At 45.8% G+C, this 18,715-nt stretch overlaps 1 protein-coding gene across 2 annotated transcripts in view; it reads left to right on the plus strand.

Annotated features, from left to right (window-relative positions):
* ECPAS (Ecm29 proteasome adaptor and scaffold) overlaps window positions 1-18,715 on the plus strand; it is an 819,497-nt gene that overhangs the window by 269,712 nt on the left and 531,070 nt on the right. For both annotated transcript variants that reach the window (XM_085641278.1, XM_085641277.1), the window contains exons 19-21: window positions 12,522-12,613; window positions 14,911-15,045; window positions 15,775-15,934. In XM_085641278.1, coding sequence (XP_085497404.1) covers window positions 12,522-12,613; window positions 14,911-15,045; window positions 15,775-15,934 — 387 coding nt within the window. The remainder of the gene's footprint in view (window positions 1-12,521; window positions 12,614-14,910; window positions 15,046-15,774; window positions 15,935-18,715) is intronic.

An 18,715-nucleotide genomic window follows, 5' to 3' on the forward strand; every position in this document is an offset into this window, starting at 1 on the left:
CTGACTCCCCTGGACCACAGGTATTCCACCACCAGTTTGAGAACCTTGGTGAAGCACCAGGGGGCCGACGAGAGACTGAAAGGGAGGGACGTGAATTCATACGTGAGATGACGCCAGATGAATTGGAGAAACAGACGGTGAGGTGAGAACACCGGGACCACCAGATAAGCGTCCTTGAAGTCCAAACAGACCATCCAATCGAGGGGCCAAAGAACATCCCGGAAGAGATGGATTCCCTCCATTTTTAAATGGCGGTAAACCAGCCATTGATTGAACTCGCTCAAATTTATCACAGGTCTCTTGCCGCCATCGGTCTTGTCGACCAGAAAAATGTTGCTAAAAAAAACCCTGGGGTGAGGAGTAGTAAGGGTGCTAGCGCCCTTCCTGAGAAGAGAAGATTCCTTCTTCGCCCACCAGGAGAGCATCCTGGGCAGAAAACTGGATTTTGGGGGGGGGGGGGGGGGGGCCTTTGCACTGGGGTCCCTTGGAACTCTATATGAAAACCCCTCACAGTTTGCAGTACCCAGGTATCGTGTGAGAGAAAACTGAAGAGCACTAATCTTGCTGCGTGGCAGCGAAGGAATAGAGAACACGGACGATGAACTATGTTGGCCTGGCTTGCCCCCGATTGGACAGTGGTTTACTGAATGAGGATTGGTTGTTACCGTGTGTTTTGTTTTTGACTACCTTTTCCCTTTGGTTCATGGGAAATGTAGTCTTTTGTTATCCTAAACGCTGCTATGTTATTAAAGTGAAGAAAGAAGGCATAATCCTCGTCTCCAGTCCTGACATAGAATGCATTTTTCAAATCAATAACAGAAAAGACATTAGCAGTAGATAGCATCATTGTTAAAAGCGTAGTAATATCAGGAACCACAGGAAATTGCGGAACTAGTATGTTCGAGGCATGTGTGCTGTAGATCACATGCTTTCCATACTCCTGCCATCTAGTGTTTGGTCAGGATGTTTGCATGTTTTTCTTCGTAGAAGTCTTTCTAGTCACTAGGTAGGTGACTCCTACTTTCGGTGACAGTGCGCATGGGCATCGACTCCATTGTTAGATTGTGGTTTTTCGGCCATCGGGTTCGGACGTGAATTGTGGCGCTCCGGTTCGACACCATTTCTTGGGTTCCCCTCTGTGCACAATTCACTGCCCTCAACAGTATTGTTATTCGATCGTGTTTCCCATTCTACGTGTATCGTATTGACTCAAATATTCGATCGGGAACTTCGTGGAAGGCCGTTGGACCTAGCCGCGTTGGGTCAGCTCGCAGTCGATGGAACGGACTCCATTTAAATTTTGTCCCGGGTGCTGCGTCAAGTATCCTCGCGCCGACTTGAATAAAGTGTGCAACTCGTGTCTTTCCCCAGAACACAATGAATAGGACTGTGACACATGCCGATCTAAGAAGACACTCATGACCGTCGGGCTTGGCATCCCGAAATGCACCAGCAATATTGCGGCTCCGCTCCGGATCTCTTCGGAGAAGAGTCCGACCATGAGGTCTTCGACGCACAAGGAGCCGAGAGAGTAAGAACACATCTCTGTGTCTGAAGCCGACATGGAAGATGATGTTCCACTGGGTCCACGTACTGTGAGTACCGATACTCCCCTGCCCCAAATTATGCCCAAGATAAAGGCTCCGGTCCGTCCTCTGCCTTCTGAGCAAGGTTGGCACAGAGAACATGTTTCCAATGCCCCGCCTTCGGGCTCGGCACAGAAACGCACACCAAAGCCTTCCGGCTCGGGATCGAGTCAGCCCCATTCGGGCACCGAACTGAAACCTTTGGCGTCAAAACCCAAACTCGCCCTAACTAAACCTAAATCTTCGGATCCGAACATCTTGACCTCAAACATCGGGCCCGAAAATTCCGGCACGGAGGAAAAAACCGCTCCTCCTCCATCCAAGGAGCTTTGTTTCGACATCCTGCCTTCTAACACGGACCTTAAACAGAAAGAACTTGTTATTAATCCTAAAACTGGACACATTCATGCAAAACTGCCAGTTAAATGCAAGCCCGAAGCTGAGCAAGCTTACCACATTCACCTGAAAAAGAAAAATGTTGGTACTAAACCTTCTCCTCCTCCTCCTCCTTCTTCTTACACCTCCTTCCCCACTTGACCCAAATTTGCTAATTACACCAACAAATTCACCACAACCACAGTCACCTGACCACCAGGATGATGTGGATGCACCAGATGACAATAGTCATGATCCATGGGCTAATTACAATACAGATCGTAACACTGGTAATGACCCAGATCTATACCCTTCAAATCCCTCTCCACCTGACAACAATGTAGGGTACATAGAATTAATAAATCGGGCAGCTCAATATCACGTGTTTCAGCTTCACAAAGAGGCTTCTGAAGAGGATTTTTTCTTTGAGACGTAAAGTTCTTCTCAATGAGCAACTCCTACATTGCCCATTTTTATTGGTATGCTTAAACATGCAGACGACATTTTTAAGGATCCGGTGTGTGCGAGAATTCTAACACCAAGGGTAGATAAGAAATATAAACCTGCACCTACAGATCCCATCTACATCAAGGGTCAAGTTCCCTTAGACTCCCTAGTGGTTTCTAACGCTCGCAAAAGGGCTAACTCACAAACAAACAGGTGATGCCCCTCCTCCTGATAAGTAATCCAAACTTATAGATGCCTCTGATAAAAGAGTAGCTGCACAGGCAGCCAATCATGGGCGTATTGCCAGGTTTTAGCGAGATATGACAGGGCTCACTATGACATATGAACAATTGCTCCAGTTCTTGCCAGATGAACACCAAACTGAGGCGCATGACTTAATTCAGGAAGGGAAACTCAGTTCCAATATTTCCAATAGGTGCGCATTAGATGCAGCTGACACTGCTGCTTACACTGTTCACACCAGTGTTCCTTTAAAAAGGCACGCCTGGCTCAGAATTTCAGGCTTCAGACCCGAAGTACAGGCCTCTATTTTAAACCTACCCTTTGATAAGGAACACCTATTTGGACCTGTGGTAGACACTTCTTTAGAGAAAATGAAGAAAGACACTGATGTGGCAAAATCCATGGGAGCTTTACAGTCCCCATCCAATCAGGGTTCCTTTCGCAGCTCCTTCTGCAGGGGGGTTCAAATGTTATATCCACAGACAACACCTCTAATGTGTAAGGAGGCACCAATCAATCAACGTCTTCAAGAGGTTACTTTAGAGGAGGATTTCGAGGCAATAATGGCAATGGAAGAGGTAAAGGTAACACACCCTGTACTTCCCCTGCAGCAAGCAAACAGTGGCTTGCCTCCACTCCCAGATCATTCCACACCTGTCGGGGGACGTCGCTCTCAATTTCTTCCCATCTGGAATACAATAACTTCAGACAAATGGGTCCTAGAAATTTTCCAATATGGTTATTGCCTGGAGCTTACCGACAATCCCCCAAACATTCCTCCACGATCACACAAACTGTCACCAGAGCATCCACAGCTTCTCAAACAAGAGGTTTACTCTCTACTGCAAAAGGGAGCTATAGAGTCCGTACCATTACAATATCAAGGGTCCGTGGTATACTCACTATATTTTCTCATACCCAAAAAAGACGGCTCTCTCAGGCCTATTCAAGACCTCAGAGACCTAAATATTTATATTCAATCAGATCATTTTCACATGGTGACACTATAAAAAGCGCTCCGCTCCTTCAACAAAGTTACTTTCTATCTACTTTAGACTTGAAGGACACATACTTCCATATTCCAATACACCCCGCTTCCATTCTGAGTCACCACTGCTCCCAGAGTATTCACTTAATGCCTGGCAGTAGTCGCTGCTCACCTGTGAAGACAACATATTCACGTCTTCCCATACTTGTAAGACTGGCTCATCAAAGCCAGTTCTCACAAAGTGTCTACAGTGCACTCAAAGAACAGTACAATTACTGCATGATCTGGGGTTCACAGTAAATCTATTGAGGTCCCATCTCCAACCCTCCATCACGCAAACTTAATTGGGAGCCACGCTCGATACACAAAGCTCTAGCCTCTCCCCTAAAGGTATCTTTTCAAAACCGTCCGCAAGTAGTTCTATGCAGTGTATGTTTCTTCCATAGGATAACTTTACCGTGTTAAAGGCTCCTCCCTCAAAAATGTTATTCAACTGTATTTTCTACTGCTTTAAAAATCTATAACTTTGAAAGTACTTACCTTATTCCGATGATCTTGGTGTCTAAAGTTATATTAAAAATCTGTGTTATTTTTCTAAACTGGTCTCCGTTTCCTTCTTCAATGTGTCTCATGTATTGTCTCTGTGTGTACAACAAATGTTTATCACTCCCCTCTGATAAGCCTAAGCTGCTCGATCACACTTCTCGATCATAGCCGTCTGGAACACCACAGCAAATCAAGGATTTCTGCAAAACCATCCTAAGGCTTTTTGAAGTGTCACTTGCTCCCTCTGTTTCCCACCCATGGGCCTGAAGGAGCTGAGAGGTCTTGTAACGGGGCTTCCACCGGTGGGTCTGCCCTGTAAGAAAGTGGCTCTGTATATACTGTACCAAAGTAAGGTTCAGTGTGTACAGAGTCCCCAGAGGTTTGACAGAGGCTACAGTTAGATATAACCTTACTCTCTAAAGTGGTAGCTTGGTCGAGCAGTAAAGCAGTATCAGAGGACAGTGTAAAGCATTTGTTGTACACACTCAGTCAGCAAATGGTTTCACACACACTCAAGAACTGAACTCTAGGCCAATTGTTTTGTATATACAAATATATAGTTGTTTTATGTTAGAACCAACAATAGGTATCAAAATACTTTCTCAGAATGAAATGCTGTAGTTGTATACTTTCAATAAGTAATAGACTTTTAAATGCAATAGTTACAGTTGTTGCAATAGGCAACACAATTCAAACACAACTCCCATTGAGCTCAATGGGAGTTTTTAAGTAAATGCAGTTTGTTACTTTGCGTATAATTTTCTTACTCTGGGTTGGATTCTGGATTCAGCCCTGGTGCATTTCCTGTAAACAGTTGAAAGAAATCGTTTTTGTTACACAGACGATTTTTAAGGAATATTTGTATGTTTCAAAAATCAACAGAAGAATTTCTGGCAAAAACCAGGCAATGTTATCCTATGGAGGAAAATCAAGTTATCGGTAAGTACAGTTTGATTACTTTTCAGGGTCAGTGCTGGGCACCAAGATCAAGCACTGGGATCTCTTCTGATAGCAGGTGAGTTATTTCGTTTTTGTTATTCGGCTGATTTTTAGTGAATATTTTAAAGTTTCAAAACTCGACACTTAGAAGCACTTCCAAGTGAAACCAGTCAATGTGGAGAAAATGTAGGTTATCGGCTTTCAGGTAAGTACTTGACTGGCGGAGTTAAGGATCTGGGCATAGACTCTGGGGTCTCCCAGGGCCAGGTAGGTACAGTTGTTAAACCCTCAGCGGCACAGGGGCAGCCGGGTGCAGAGAGTGTTAGGCCCAGTGTTAGCCTATGGCGGGCAGGGTGCCTTTGGTTGGTGGCTGCTAGCAGGCAGGCCACCCGGCTGTGGGAGCTTGGCTCCTGGTCACTCACACAGGGCAAGTGGGGGAGTAAGATAGGATAGATGTTGCACTTCCAGGGGCACTCGGCGGCTGGGTACTGGGTGCTTTTGAGCCGTCGGGCGCTCAATGTATTTCAATGGAGAAGCTGGAAGATGAACAAAGGCTGCAAGCTCGGGGACAAAGATTCTTCAGGTGCGACCACCACTTCGAGAGGTAAGTTGGGAAGCTGTAGGATAGGTAGGCACCCAGGAGTTGGGCACAGGGGGCCGCCGGGTGCAGGGGTGCCTTTTGGCGTCAGGGAAATCTTACCCTCTGCTGGTCACGGTTGGAGCGGTCCCTGGTTCTGAGGCTGCAGGCATCATCAGGAGCGTCGAGGAGGGTCCTTGGGTGCTGGATTCTGGGTCAGTCACCGGGGGGACGTCCTCGTGGTCTTTGTTCACTCAGACACAGGCCGGGCTCGGCGGGTGCAGTGTGTGCTGGATTCACTGTTCCTGGCTGGCACCAGGGGTTGTAGCTGTTTGAGCAGAACCACTGCTCGTGGGAGTCCCAGTCTTTAGATGAGCAAGGCAGGCAGGTCCTCCGGGGTTTTTGAGGTTGCTGTCCGCTGGAGATGCCGGGTTTTAGCAGGAACAGGTTCGAGGGTCGACAGGCCTGTAGGGCTGGGGCATAGTCAGTTGGTGTTGTCCTCTTGTTAGCAGCTGCACAGCAGGTCTTCTTTCTTCTTGTTCTTCTTTCTTGTTTCCGAATCGAGATCTGAGGAAGGAAGGTTCAGTGTGCTCCTAAATACTAAATTTAGGGGCGTTTCAGGTAGGTAAAGGACAGGGACCAATGGGTCCCTTCCCTGCGGGGGTACACCCCCTATCCTGCCATGCCACTCTCCTGCAGGAGGGGGGGGCAGTGGCCTAGTCCTGATTGGGTAGGGCTTCCCATCATCAAGATGGCGAGAGCCCGGAGTTGTGCTTCACCTCGCCTCCCCCACCTGAGGGGTGGGATTGGCATAGGCTGGCACACCCCCTTTCCTCACTTGGGCTTTCCCGCCAGAGTGGGGGCTAGAACCAGTGGGGACCAGTTGCTGAGTACAGCAAGTGGTCTGTGGAGGCTCACAAAGGCAACATGCCTTTGGAGCATCCCCTGCCCATCCTGGGGGAGGAGACCTAGCACCTCACCCAGGATATGCATTGTTGCAGGCCCAGGAGAGTGGATGGCTCTCTACCCAGGGGTCCAGCAACATGTCTGCTGGGTGGCAGCCTCTCCGCAGGACGTGGATTGTGGGTTAGTTTCAGGGGGCAACTCTAATTTGCCCTCTGTCGTGCATTCTACATTAAATCCCACACTGGCATCAGTGTCGGTTTAATGTGCTGAAAAGTTTGATACCAAACTTCTCAGTCTTCAGTGTTGCCATTATGGTGGTGTGGAGTTCGTGATGACAAGCTCCCAGCACCATATACTCCTAGTGGCAGCACTGCACTTACAGTGCCCAGGAATGGACCTGGGTACTGTAGGGGTACAGGGCTCATGCACCACTGGCATAGGGCACCCAGCTAGAGGGGTGACTGGGGTATGCCAGGGCAGTGTTTTGTGGACATGGCACACAGGGATGTGTGCCATGTCGACTCTGTTATGTTCTGCACTCAGACACTCAGCCTGCAAAGGCAGTGTGTGTGTGTGTGTCAGGGTACAGGGCCTCTAAGGGTTGCACAATAAGTGCTGCAGCCCTTAGGGGCCTTCTCTGGTCACAGTGCCCCGGGTTCCTGGGGTACCATTTACGAGGGACTGACATGTGGCCAGAGATGCCAATCGGGTGTAGGCTTCAATGCAGTTTTAGGGAAGGAACACAGGCCTGGGTACCTGATTGGCAGGAGCCCAGGGCACACTCAGTCAAAGTACATCAGCAGTTCAGCAAAAAGTGGGGGCATACCATGCAAGAAAGATGGCACTTTCTCACACGCCCTCAGTGCCAATTTTGTTCTCTCGATCAGCTCAAGGCTCCTGGACCGATTTCAGTACCTGTTACCCCCACAGCACCACAACCCCTGCCAGAACGTGATGCACTGATGTAGGGGCCATCCGCTCTGGATGATAACGGTCATCCCATAGTGATATCAGAAGTGCTGCTCCAACAGACATAACCTTTTTTCCACCCTCTTGATTTTGATACAGTGCCTCTACCTTCATCAGGTATTCAGCAAATACTCCGATAATGGGAGCTATGGTGCTTGGAAGGGATTGCCTTACCTAGGGGACAACTTGTGAGAGCCTTGTGGTGAAGGCTCCTGCCAGTACAGTAAGCCCAAACCTGGTTTCCACCAAGAGGATAGAGACTTTTGGTAAACAGTTTTTTGTACTCTACAAGGTTAGCCCTTGTTTAGTGAATGCTAGCTGTCTCTTAAGCCTCTACTCTCCTGTCTTGTGGGACTCCGCCTGTGGTCCACGAAGCAGCTGGGCATACATTTCCAGGCCATGCAAGATGGTCTTGATGTGGCCAAGCTCACCATTGTCTGCAGGCTATATACCACTGATTTCCTTGGTAGGGCTATTCGCATCAGCGTGGCCATTCCCAGGCATCCATGGATGCAGACCACTGGCTTTTTAGTATACATTCATGGCAATCATATGTACATGTCTTGAAGGCTCCCATTTTTGGGTAAATAGTGGACATGTGCTGGAGCACTTCTAAGATAGCAGGGCCACAGTTAGCTCCCTGGGTCTTTCTGCTCCTCCATGCCAGCTGCATGAGCAATTTCACTCCCGTGGCATTGATAGCGGGTTCCAGTATCACCAACAGTTCGATCAGGTGTAACAATCACCCAATCCTTTTCATGGCCCAGCCACGTTAACACACAGGTGAGAGCAACGGGGACAGTATGCAGCCCATTCCTCTTAACCAGCCCACCCCCCCAGTCCTCTTTAGCATGCCCTTGACAGCACATAGGCACCCTGTCGGAGGCAGGATCCAACACGTTTTGCCAGGGTAGCAGGCAATAACTTCAGACAAGTGGGTCCTGCAATTTGTTCAGCAGGATAATGCCTTACCATTTCTCACAATCTTGGTGCTCCTTCCACCCAACCCCTGATTCGCTCACGGCGGACCACCTGAACTGTTGCTCTTGCAGCAGGAATTGCAGGCTCTTTTGGCCAAAGGAGAGAAGTAGAGGGTACCAGCACCAGACGTTGGTTGTGGTTGTTATTCCGGCTACATCCTGGTACAGAAAAAGCACTGCTGCTTTGGTCCCATTTTAGACTTTCACCTTCTTGGTGCTTTTCTGCAGAAAGGCAAGTTCAGAATACTTACCCTGGCCCAGGGTCTGCTGTCGTTCCTGGAGACTGGATGATAGCGCTCTGCCTGTAGGACACTTATTTCCACATTGCACAAGCATTTTCTGTTTGCTGTGCTCCCTTTTGGCCTTACCATCACTGCATAGGCGCCCATGAACTTGGCAGCGTTGTTAGAAGCACATTTTCAGAGGTTGGGATTACCAGTCTTGCCCTACTTAGACAACCAGTTGTTGAAGACCGGCTCGCCCCAGGCAGTCATCATCCACCTGCCTTCAGTGGGATCTGAAGTTCTAGTAGGCACAGCACCAGTGGGAACTTTTCAATGTGGTCCAGATTTCACAGGAGACTGCAAAAGATCTGCAGGGATTACTGTAGAACTGCAGTGAGGTCAATAGCAGACCCCTCTCCTTTACCCATCTTGAACTCGCAGTGGTGATCAATGCATCACTTCGGGGTTGGGTAGGCCATCTGGAAGATGTGAAGATCAGTGGCCTCTGGTCTCCGGAGGAGGCCTGGCTCCATATCAACCTTCTGGAGTTGAGTCATCTTCTTGGCCTGCCAGCCCTCCATCAAAGGGAAGCTGGTGTAGGTGTTCATAAACATCACTACCATGTGGTACTGCAACAAGCAGGGCTGGGTCGGGTCATGGAACCTGTGCCCTGAAGCTTTGCTTCTCTGGATGTTACTAGACAGCCAAGGATTTTTTTGGGGTGATACACCACCAAGCAGGCACCATGAACACCAGGAAGTAAGCCGTTGCCACTTTATGGATCACAAATGGTAGTTACACACACGGGTGGTGCAGGGTCTTTTCTGCGACTGGGAAGATCCCTACCTTGATCTTTTTGCCACCGCTGAGAACATTCAATGTCAGCACTTAGCATTGCAGTTTCCAAGGCATCTCTCTCTGAGACTTGTTTTGCGTAGAATTAAATCTGTATACATCTGCTGTTGGGATAAGTTTGTGACCTGGTGTGCTGCCAAACAGATCGACAAACTCCATGATAACTGGCCGAAGTTCTGTGATTTGTGCTGTCTCTTGCCCAGCAAGACTGTGCTTTGGACACAGTTAGTGTACCGGTCCCCTCTTTTGCCTTTCTTCTCCTTATGGTTGCCGTACCAACCAATATTATTTACATCTCCTGTTGTGATGTGTTTCCTCAAATGGTTATAACATAGGTTCCCTCCTATGCTGTTTGCTATGCTGCAATGGAACTTAAATCTAGTCATTACTTTTTTCATGAGCATGCCTTCGGAGCATCTCAGTTATTCTTTCAGACTCCTTACCCTCGATTTAAATCCCCTCAGGCTCCGTGAGGCCTTTGTTCACAGCAATAACTGTGAACGCCAACATTGGAATGTTGGCGTTCCGGGCTTCTACCAGCCATTAGAAGCTCAGAGCACTCCATTGTCTTCAATAGAGCGCCCAACATTCCAATGTTCTAAATCAGATTAGTAATCTTGGAGCATTGGAATGTTGAGAGCCCCATTGAAGACAATGGAGCAGCAGCGACCTGTATAACCTGGTATAGGCCCGCTGCTCTTAACATTTCAATGTGCTAATAAACAGCCTTTGCCTTTCTCTTTCCCCTGCCTTTTCAAAACACATGGAGTGGGCAGGGGAAAGCGAAATACAGAGGCTGTGCTGCAGGGCACACTGGAGCCTTTCGCCTCCCTACTCTCCAGCTCAGAGTCACAGGAGCCTCGGAGGGAGGGAGGGAGATAGGGAGGGAGGAGTAATGCTGCTCAGCTCCTTGGGCTCTCTGTGTCTGCTTATTGGGGGAAAAAAGCAGTTTAGCCAAGCTGGGGAGAACCAGGAGCTGACTTCATCCCCTTTCACAGCTCTTGCTGTGAATGTTCAACAGCTAACAGCCGTGGCCATGCGCGCCCTCAGTGAAACAAAGCTTTGGAGCTTCTGGGATTTCCACCCCCTCGGGCCCGGTGCCTTTGTTTTTATAATTAGGACATTCAGCCCTCTAGAGGTGACTTATTTTATAGCCAGCTGTAGCTGAGTTATACTGGCCATTAAAGGCCCATTCTCTTGTTTAAGTTGGAGCAGGCCTTTAATGGCCGGTATAGCCTGCCACAGAGGACTATATGGCTATATTTGAATAATGGAATGTTGAGTGCTCCAATGAAGACAATGAACTGGCTCTGGGCTTATAATGGCTGAGATTTCTGCTCCTACATTGCAATGTTTGTCTTTGTTTCTTTCTTTTAAATTCAGAACACTACTTGTTTGGTTAGTCTAATAACTGTTCTGCCGTGGGCTACACCAGATGTTATAGGCCCACTCCCTCATATAATATTACTCAAAATGAGAGGCAAAATGAGAAACATAAAATCATATTCAGAGTTCCTTGTAAAATTTACTACAAGTCTATTTATGCTTGATTGTTATTTTATTGCTTTTCTTTAATCCAGAGGACAGAATAAACACGTTTTGCCCAAGCATGTTTTTTTTTCTCAGGGCAATGTTATCAAGGCAGTAGTTATGTAACTACTGCCTTCGTCATGCGTTACACTTCATTGAAATAAATAGAAGCTAGAGCAATCGGAAACGCTAGATAATTTTCAGAGTCACATTTCCAGTTCACAGTTCAGGTATAATGATTCAGTTGGGTGAAATATCGTGTTCAACAGAAGCCTCCGGACCGTCCTGTCCAAATTCACGCATGGATTTGGATGTGACAGGCCGGTTGCTTCTGCCGAACAAGATATTTTACCCAACTGAATCATTATACCCGAATTAAAGACTATTCATTTGGAACTGTTACTCTAAAAGACAATCTAGTGTTTCTAATTGCTCAAGCTTCTATTTATTTCAATGAAGTGGAATGTATGACATAGAACTCCGGTAGGACATTGTCATTTTTCGATTACATCACTGCTGCCTTGATAACACTGCCCTGAAGACCATGCTTGGACGAAACGCGTTGGCTGCTTATGTTTATTCTGTCCTCCAGATGAAAGAAAAGCAATAAAAGAACAATCAAGCATAAATGGACTCTTGTACAAGGAACTCTGAATTTGACTTTTTCTCATTTTTCCCCTCTTTTTTTGTAATATCAAAAAGTTAGATTTATGACCATTTGGTAGGTGGTCGTTTGAGGTGGGCAATACTTATGTAATATTATAACTGTGATTACACTAGTTGGTGCGGTAACTGAACTGTCTAGCTGGTAACGGAACTGTCTAGCTGCCAATATTTGTTTAGCCCTAATTATATACCATGGATTCAGGGCCTATCATAACCGTATACAAGGCTATAATAATGGTGTGCAAAATTCATCTTCCATAGTAATACTCAGTGCACAGCTCCTATTGAGCTTTCTTATCATTCTCTGGTTTTAAAAATAGGAACATTGATAGCATCTTTGGGTTCTGTTTTCACAGCCTTGTTAATGTCTTGAATACTCTGAATATTTGTCTTTAGTTATACCAATAATACGATCTGTGTTGAGTGCTTTGAGTTCCTCACATGATGATTACTGGGAATTTCGAGTATGTGAATTGATGGAAAAATGGCAATGTGAGAAATATTGTCACAGGACAGGATTTTATTCTCTTCCACTTAATATTAATACTGATTAGATTGTTGTAAGAAGGTTCCAAATTCATGTGAAGTTTTAATCCAGATTTAGAAGCTGTTTCACTATTGGATTTCCACTAATTGTATTTTCCTAGTGAATACATTATTTTAATGGCTGTTCTATCTAATTTTATTCAGGTTTGCCAGTAATGTACTGCCTGCTGGAAGCGGTTGCTGTCTGTCCTCAGAAACTAGCAGCCAAGTTTACAGATAAAATCGACTGGATAAAGGTATCGTAATGCATCATTATTTACTAGTATTCCTACTTATGTAATTCTAACTTAAAAGATGCTTATGTCTTTTTCTTACAATTTAATGCTGTTTTTGGCTGTTTAATTTTAAACCATTTCATGACCCTAGTTTCTGAAGTGTCATCATCTCAGTTGTAGTATTCTGATACAACCCTTTTCGAATGTGGGTGGTATTTGGTTGACTTGGTTGATTCTCTTCAACTGTTCCACTCAAAACAACGTTTCACAAATATGTGGGCGGGATTCAAAGTAGACCTTGAGCCATAGCACTCCATCATATGGCTGGCCTTTCCAAGAGTGCACATCAGGGCAAAGCTGGGCTTAGCACGGATTTGGGTATGTGTGTGTGTATATATACCCAACTCCGAGCTAAGCCCAGCTTTGCCCAGATGTGCACTCTTGGAAAGGCCAGCCATATGATGGAGTCCTTTGGCTCAACGTCTACTTTGAATCCCCCCCACTTAAATGCGGTGCAAACTTGTATAGACAAAACACTGGCAAATGTCCACTTGAGAACCATCCAGGCCTGTCGCTGTGCATCACGTATTGCAATGTGCGTGTCTTCTCAGTTCCTTCCACTGATTTCCAATGCTGTCTTTAGTCAAAATAACGTGTTCAGGCACCTGCATGCTTATACTTTACAAAACTCCACTGTCAACAGCTTAAATGCTTGTTTATGGCCTCCCCTGGGCTTCAGCTGCTACAAAGGTACATCTTATCTTATGAATGTTGGCTTCTCGTTCCAGACACATCTCAGCCTTTTCTCTTGATGTGCTACAGAATCATGCCATGACTTCTTAATAATACAGTTGATGCTTCAGTACATTGCTTGCACCATGTTCTACTATTTGTGTTCCAGAAAACTAAATAATCATGCACTATTCTTAGCTATCCCCACTAGTCCTTACTGCTAGACCTGTTTGAAAGTGCTACCCTAACTGCACCCAAACACCAGTGCAGTACACCATGATTTCACGTGGTATGAAGGGGTAGAGGAATAGTGGGCGAGCCATACATAATACGGCCAGTCTTCCCTTTCCCAAATGTATTGAAAAATACCTATCCATCTTCCGCTCACCCCAACCCCTGTATGTACTCCTACATTTCCCCAAAGCTCTTGGCTCTTACAGAGCAGCCTAGAATTCCTTTATCCATTTAGCAACAGTGCATAACAACTTTTGTTTCCCAGTGGTGCCATGTCATAGCAGTGAATGACCAGGTTTAAAATCTAGTATTCAAAGAAGAGGTTTCCTGTGGAAGCCATACAAACCGTGCACCGCAGCAGTGCATTACAGTTACGAATGGCATGGCGTTTAAATATTCCTTGCTGTCCGTCTGTTGAGGATCGGTGTCTAGATTGTTGTCCCCAAACTGTGTGTTTTGATGCTGCAGTGGCTCCTTTGATAAATGAGGAGGATTAGGCATTACTACTTTCTTTCTGGTTGCTGTTTCCTATGGCTGTAGGGGATGCTTCCTAGAGGTAACCAGAGTTTCACAACTCTGCCAATTTGTGTGTCTGCCGTTGAGAGCAATCAATGATTCATGCCTTTCAGAATGCGCGGTTCATGTGCATTGGTTTTCTTCTGAGCAGACCGCATTGGTTTGAGCTATAGATTCAGTATTATGTCATGTTTCTTCTTGTGTAACACTTGCCACACTGGCTAATTTTGTGGTGCATCTGGGAGAAGGACAGAGAAGGAAGAGGCATAAGGGGAAAGAAGGCGCTGAAAATTTGGGCGTGTATACAGTTCCTCTATATGCAGGACCTAGAAGCGCACAGTATCATTCTAACTGCCACAATTCAGCATTGTCTAGAAAGTGGACAGGTAAATGCCATTGACGTAGCTCACAATGGATATAAAGTAATGTTGCTACCCTAAGACAGCATGAATGTTAAGTATTGTGTTTAAATTTTCATTATCCCCATTTAGCTATGTTGGAGTAGCTTTTATCTTTCCTTTTTAAATTAACTTGGGGAATAAAAAAAATCACAATTGTGTCATGTAGCTTTGTGCAAGTGTGATTACTAATTGTTTCAGGAACAAAATGCGCTGGAAGAGTTCATCTAGACCTGCATCGGTTCTTCAAGCAATGGCTATTAATTTCCTCTGTAAGAGCTTTAATATGAACTTAATAAAGATTTGTATAGCACTGCGCTGCCCCTGGATAAATCTATCTTTGTCTTCCAAGAGTCGCTTATGCTGTAGGCTATATTAACTGAAGGGGCTTGTCTTTAAATTCTGTTTCACTGACATGTGCATTTGTCTCCTGGGCAGGGACTCATGAGCAGCAGTAAGGAGGAAATGCGCGAGTTGGCATCCCAGCTGTATGCAGTTGTGGTGTCTACAATGTCTGGGGATGAACTGAAAGCTGCCATTCAGAATCTGATCAAGAGTACAAAGGACAACAATGTAAGCACTTTTAAGCACCGAAGGAACATGCATTACACCTTGTTTAGTAGCCTAGGGATTATTGTCCTATGCAGAAGTGGCAGATAAATGTGGCTCCATAGCAGCACAGTTTAACTGCAGTTAGCAGAGGCTGAAATGTTTCTCTTGTTGAACTACTTCTGCTTTTGGATACATTTTCTGAAATCTATGCCACTCGTACATTTGCAGATGTTCACACAACTTTACGAATGTTTAATTTTATTTATTCAAGGCGAAACTCCTTTCATCCTCCACCCTAGGAGTTGCTCTATCCTCTTAATCATCCAAGAAATGCACTTACAGCTGTCCTTACAGGTGAAGATTTGTGTATTGTTTCAGCGAGCAGAAACTACTTGCGGGTGTATTGCAGATACACCCACCCAAGCACACCTAGATTCTTGCAGAAAGCTCTAAATTTGAATTTGCAGAAATGTCATCACTCTAGAGGAATTTTGACAAGTTCAAGGGCATTTTGTTTATGGTGATACTTTCTTCTGCTACTCTTGAGTCTGATTCAGGATTACCAATTTACTGCTGCAGAATGCATTTATTTTGCTCCCTATGCCAAAATTGGGTGCTCAAATTGTATTGAGAATTGGACCCATAGAGAGCTGCTTGTTATGTCACCCTAACGCTGTGTTCTTTGTATGCACTATTATCTATGGTTAAATCCATGTATAATGTTCCAGTGAAAGGTATTTTATGTTTTAGAACCTAGAGACACAGCACGGCTCTCTACTAGCTTTGGGGTACATGGTAGGACGGTATATGGCCAACAAGAAAACAAAAGACCCGGAGTTTCGCCTGGAGTCGAACATGACTGTGATGCCGGAACAAGACCAGCTCATCCAAACCGCTACAGAAACCATTGGTAACCCCTTGACTAAAATAAGCATTGTGATTGATAAGGGTGTTTTGGGGTAAATGTGTTTCGTTAAACTGATATAACAGTTATCAAACATCCTGAAAAGCCAAACAAATAGTGCTTCTTATTAGCTAACAATTTTCAATTCAAATCTCTTGCACAACATTTGTAGTCATCAAGGTCCTATAAATGGATGTGTGTCAAGAGGACTCAAATTTTCTGATGCTTTTCTGCTGCCCAGGTTGGACTTTCAGAAGTCTTTTTAAACTGCAGATGCTTCAGCTACCTCCCAGTCCTGAGTGTCTTAAACGGTGTTCCTTGTTTCTTCTAAGTAATTGTTGTCTCTGACTTTTCACTGGTAGACAACTGCATGACAAATTCAGTACTTCACATTTTTGTTTATGGTCGTTTTGTATCCAATTATATTTTCCTTGTGCTTGGTGACTTGGCACTTCTGCCAATTGTTACTTAAACATATAATTTTAATTCAAACCTTCATGACTTTATTTGTTTAGCTAACACTCTCTGTTGGTAGTTTGACTTACTTTTAATTTCTCAGTAACCGGTGGGGCTGGGGAAGAGGCTAGGTAACATGCCCTGTCATGGTAGGAGATGCTGCACTCTGATTCAACTTTTGTCTTTTCAAGGTATTGTTTTTTCCACTAGAGCACAGCTTCACTTGTCTCTGTGGCAATGCCCATGTCCTCCTCCCTTTTCTGCTGCTAATGGGCTATTTAAACTTAGTGGACTCTCTAATGGTGCATTTGATGCATCCCTATCGCATTGGTCTGCCTTTGATGGTGTGTCCCTGCATCTCACCTTCCCTGCTTGCTTAAATAAGAGCTAGGAGAAGTACTGTCTTCCCAGAGATGAACTTTAGTTGTCCCTTGTGGATCGGCTCGAGGACAGTAGCATGAGCTGGCTCAAGACAATGTTTAGTTCACATGATACTGGAGGGAATTGTAGAGGTAGAAATTTTCTAAAGAGCCCTTCCACACCAGTTTTCTACATGGCTCTGCGATTCTTAGAAGTCGGGAAAGAAACTGATGCCATTGCGCCTGGGTGGCACCTATTTGGTGACTGCGACGTCTCTTCCGGCACGGACGACAACTGACCCAGAGCTAATAGACGTCAATAGAAATTTTATGGATCCAGTATGACACATGGGGAAATTCAAAATGAAGGAATTTGCAGCTAGATATAGTCTCTACCAGATAAGGCGTTACCGAAGATAACTTGTTCTTTCACACTACTCATCCTTTAATCCCTTCTCCTCGATATGGGAGGAATACCACTAAATAATCCGTGCACAGCAAAAAAAAAAAATTACCTGTAACAATATGTTCGAGGCATATGAGCTGCAGATCCCACACTGTGCATAGATCGCCATCTGGTGTTGGGCCCGGATGTTTGCACTTTGTTGTTGTATTGGAATAAGTCTTTGGAAGTCACGAGATAGGTGACTCCTCCTTTGGACAATAGTGAGCATGGGCATCAACTCCATCTTCAGATTGTTTTTTTCCGCCATCGGGCTCAGATGTGTTCGTCGCACTCCAGTTCGGTGTCGTTACCGTTCTACCTTTCGACGCGCAATCTTTCACCCATACTTCGGTATTGTTTCGATCGTGTTTCCCATTCGACGTGCATCTCTCCTAACTTGAATTCTTCGATTCCAGTCGTCGCCGCAGGCCTTCGGGCCTAGCTGCGCCATTAGTCCTTTGACTCATGGAAAGGACTCCTTTCAAGAAGTGTCCTCAATGTGGATCCAAGTTTCCACACGCCGTTCTTTACGAGGTGTGTAACCTCTGCCTTTCGCCCGAGCACGAGGCCAAAGACTGTCCAGCTTGTGCCTCTTTTCGCTCCAAGAAAACAATTCCAGATCGTCTAGCTCGAAGAAGCATGGCTCGATCTTAAACATCGATACCGGACGATATCTTCCAAGAAGGCATCAATGTACCGGAGCAGGAGCAGATCGAAGAGGGCAACATTAGCGCCTCAGACGACTCCAACGTCGAAGACATCACTCCAGGGCAGTGAGTCATAAGTACTGACGTCGACCCCCTCCCCCACACCCATTCACAAGAAGGCTTCGGTTTCAACTTCGGGCCTAGGTGCACACCGGGACAAACCTCACACCCCGCCTTCGGGCTCAGCACAGAAGTCGACACACAAGCCTTCAGGCCACTCTGGATCGAGTCAGCCTACCGTCGGTACCGAAACCCCCATCCCCGGCACCAAAGGAGAAACCACTGTCTTCATCCGCACCGACACCTGGTTCCACATCGGCGCCTTCGGCACCAAAATCCGCTGGTACGGACGTCTCTGTTCCGAAAAATCGTCGGAACCAACCAAGCAACCGGTTCCAAAGACCACTGACGTTCAATCTTCCAACCCCAAAAAAACATCAGAACCAAACAAGCAACCAGCTCCAAAGGCCACTGACGCTCAACCTTCGGATCCGAAAAAACCAACGGACCCAAAGAAACCACCTGTTCCGCAGACCCCAACAGAACCCAGGAAAACTCCCGATTCCAAGCCTAAGGAGTAGAAAACCACTCAAACTTGTGCCACACAAACAATCGGACCCGAAAAAATCGACACCGAAACACACTCCTGAGGAGGAGCTTTTTTCGGCCTGATCCAACGCAAAAAACGCTAGAAATAGACCCAAAGACAGGTCAACTTCTACTTGGTTCTAACAGAAAAAGGTAAATGGACAAACTTGTACCAGCTATATGCCCAAAGAAGAGAGACCTTGCCACTTCTTTGAGAATTCCTTCTCCACCT

This window comes from Triturus cristatus, chromosome 2_2, assembly GCF_964204655.1.
Source record: "Triturus cristatus chromosome 2_2, aTriCri1.1, whole genome shotgun sequence".
Lineage (NCBI taxonomy): Eukaryota > Metazoa > Chordata > Amphibia > Caudata > Salamandridae > Triturus > Triturus cristatus.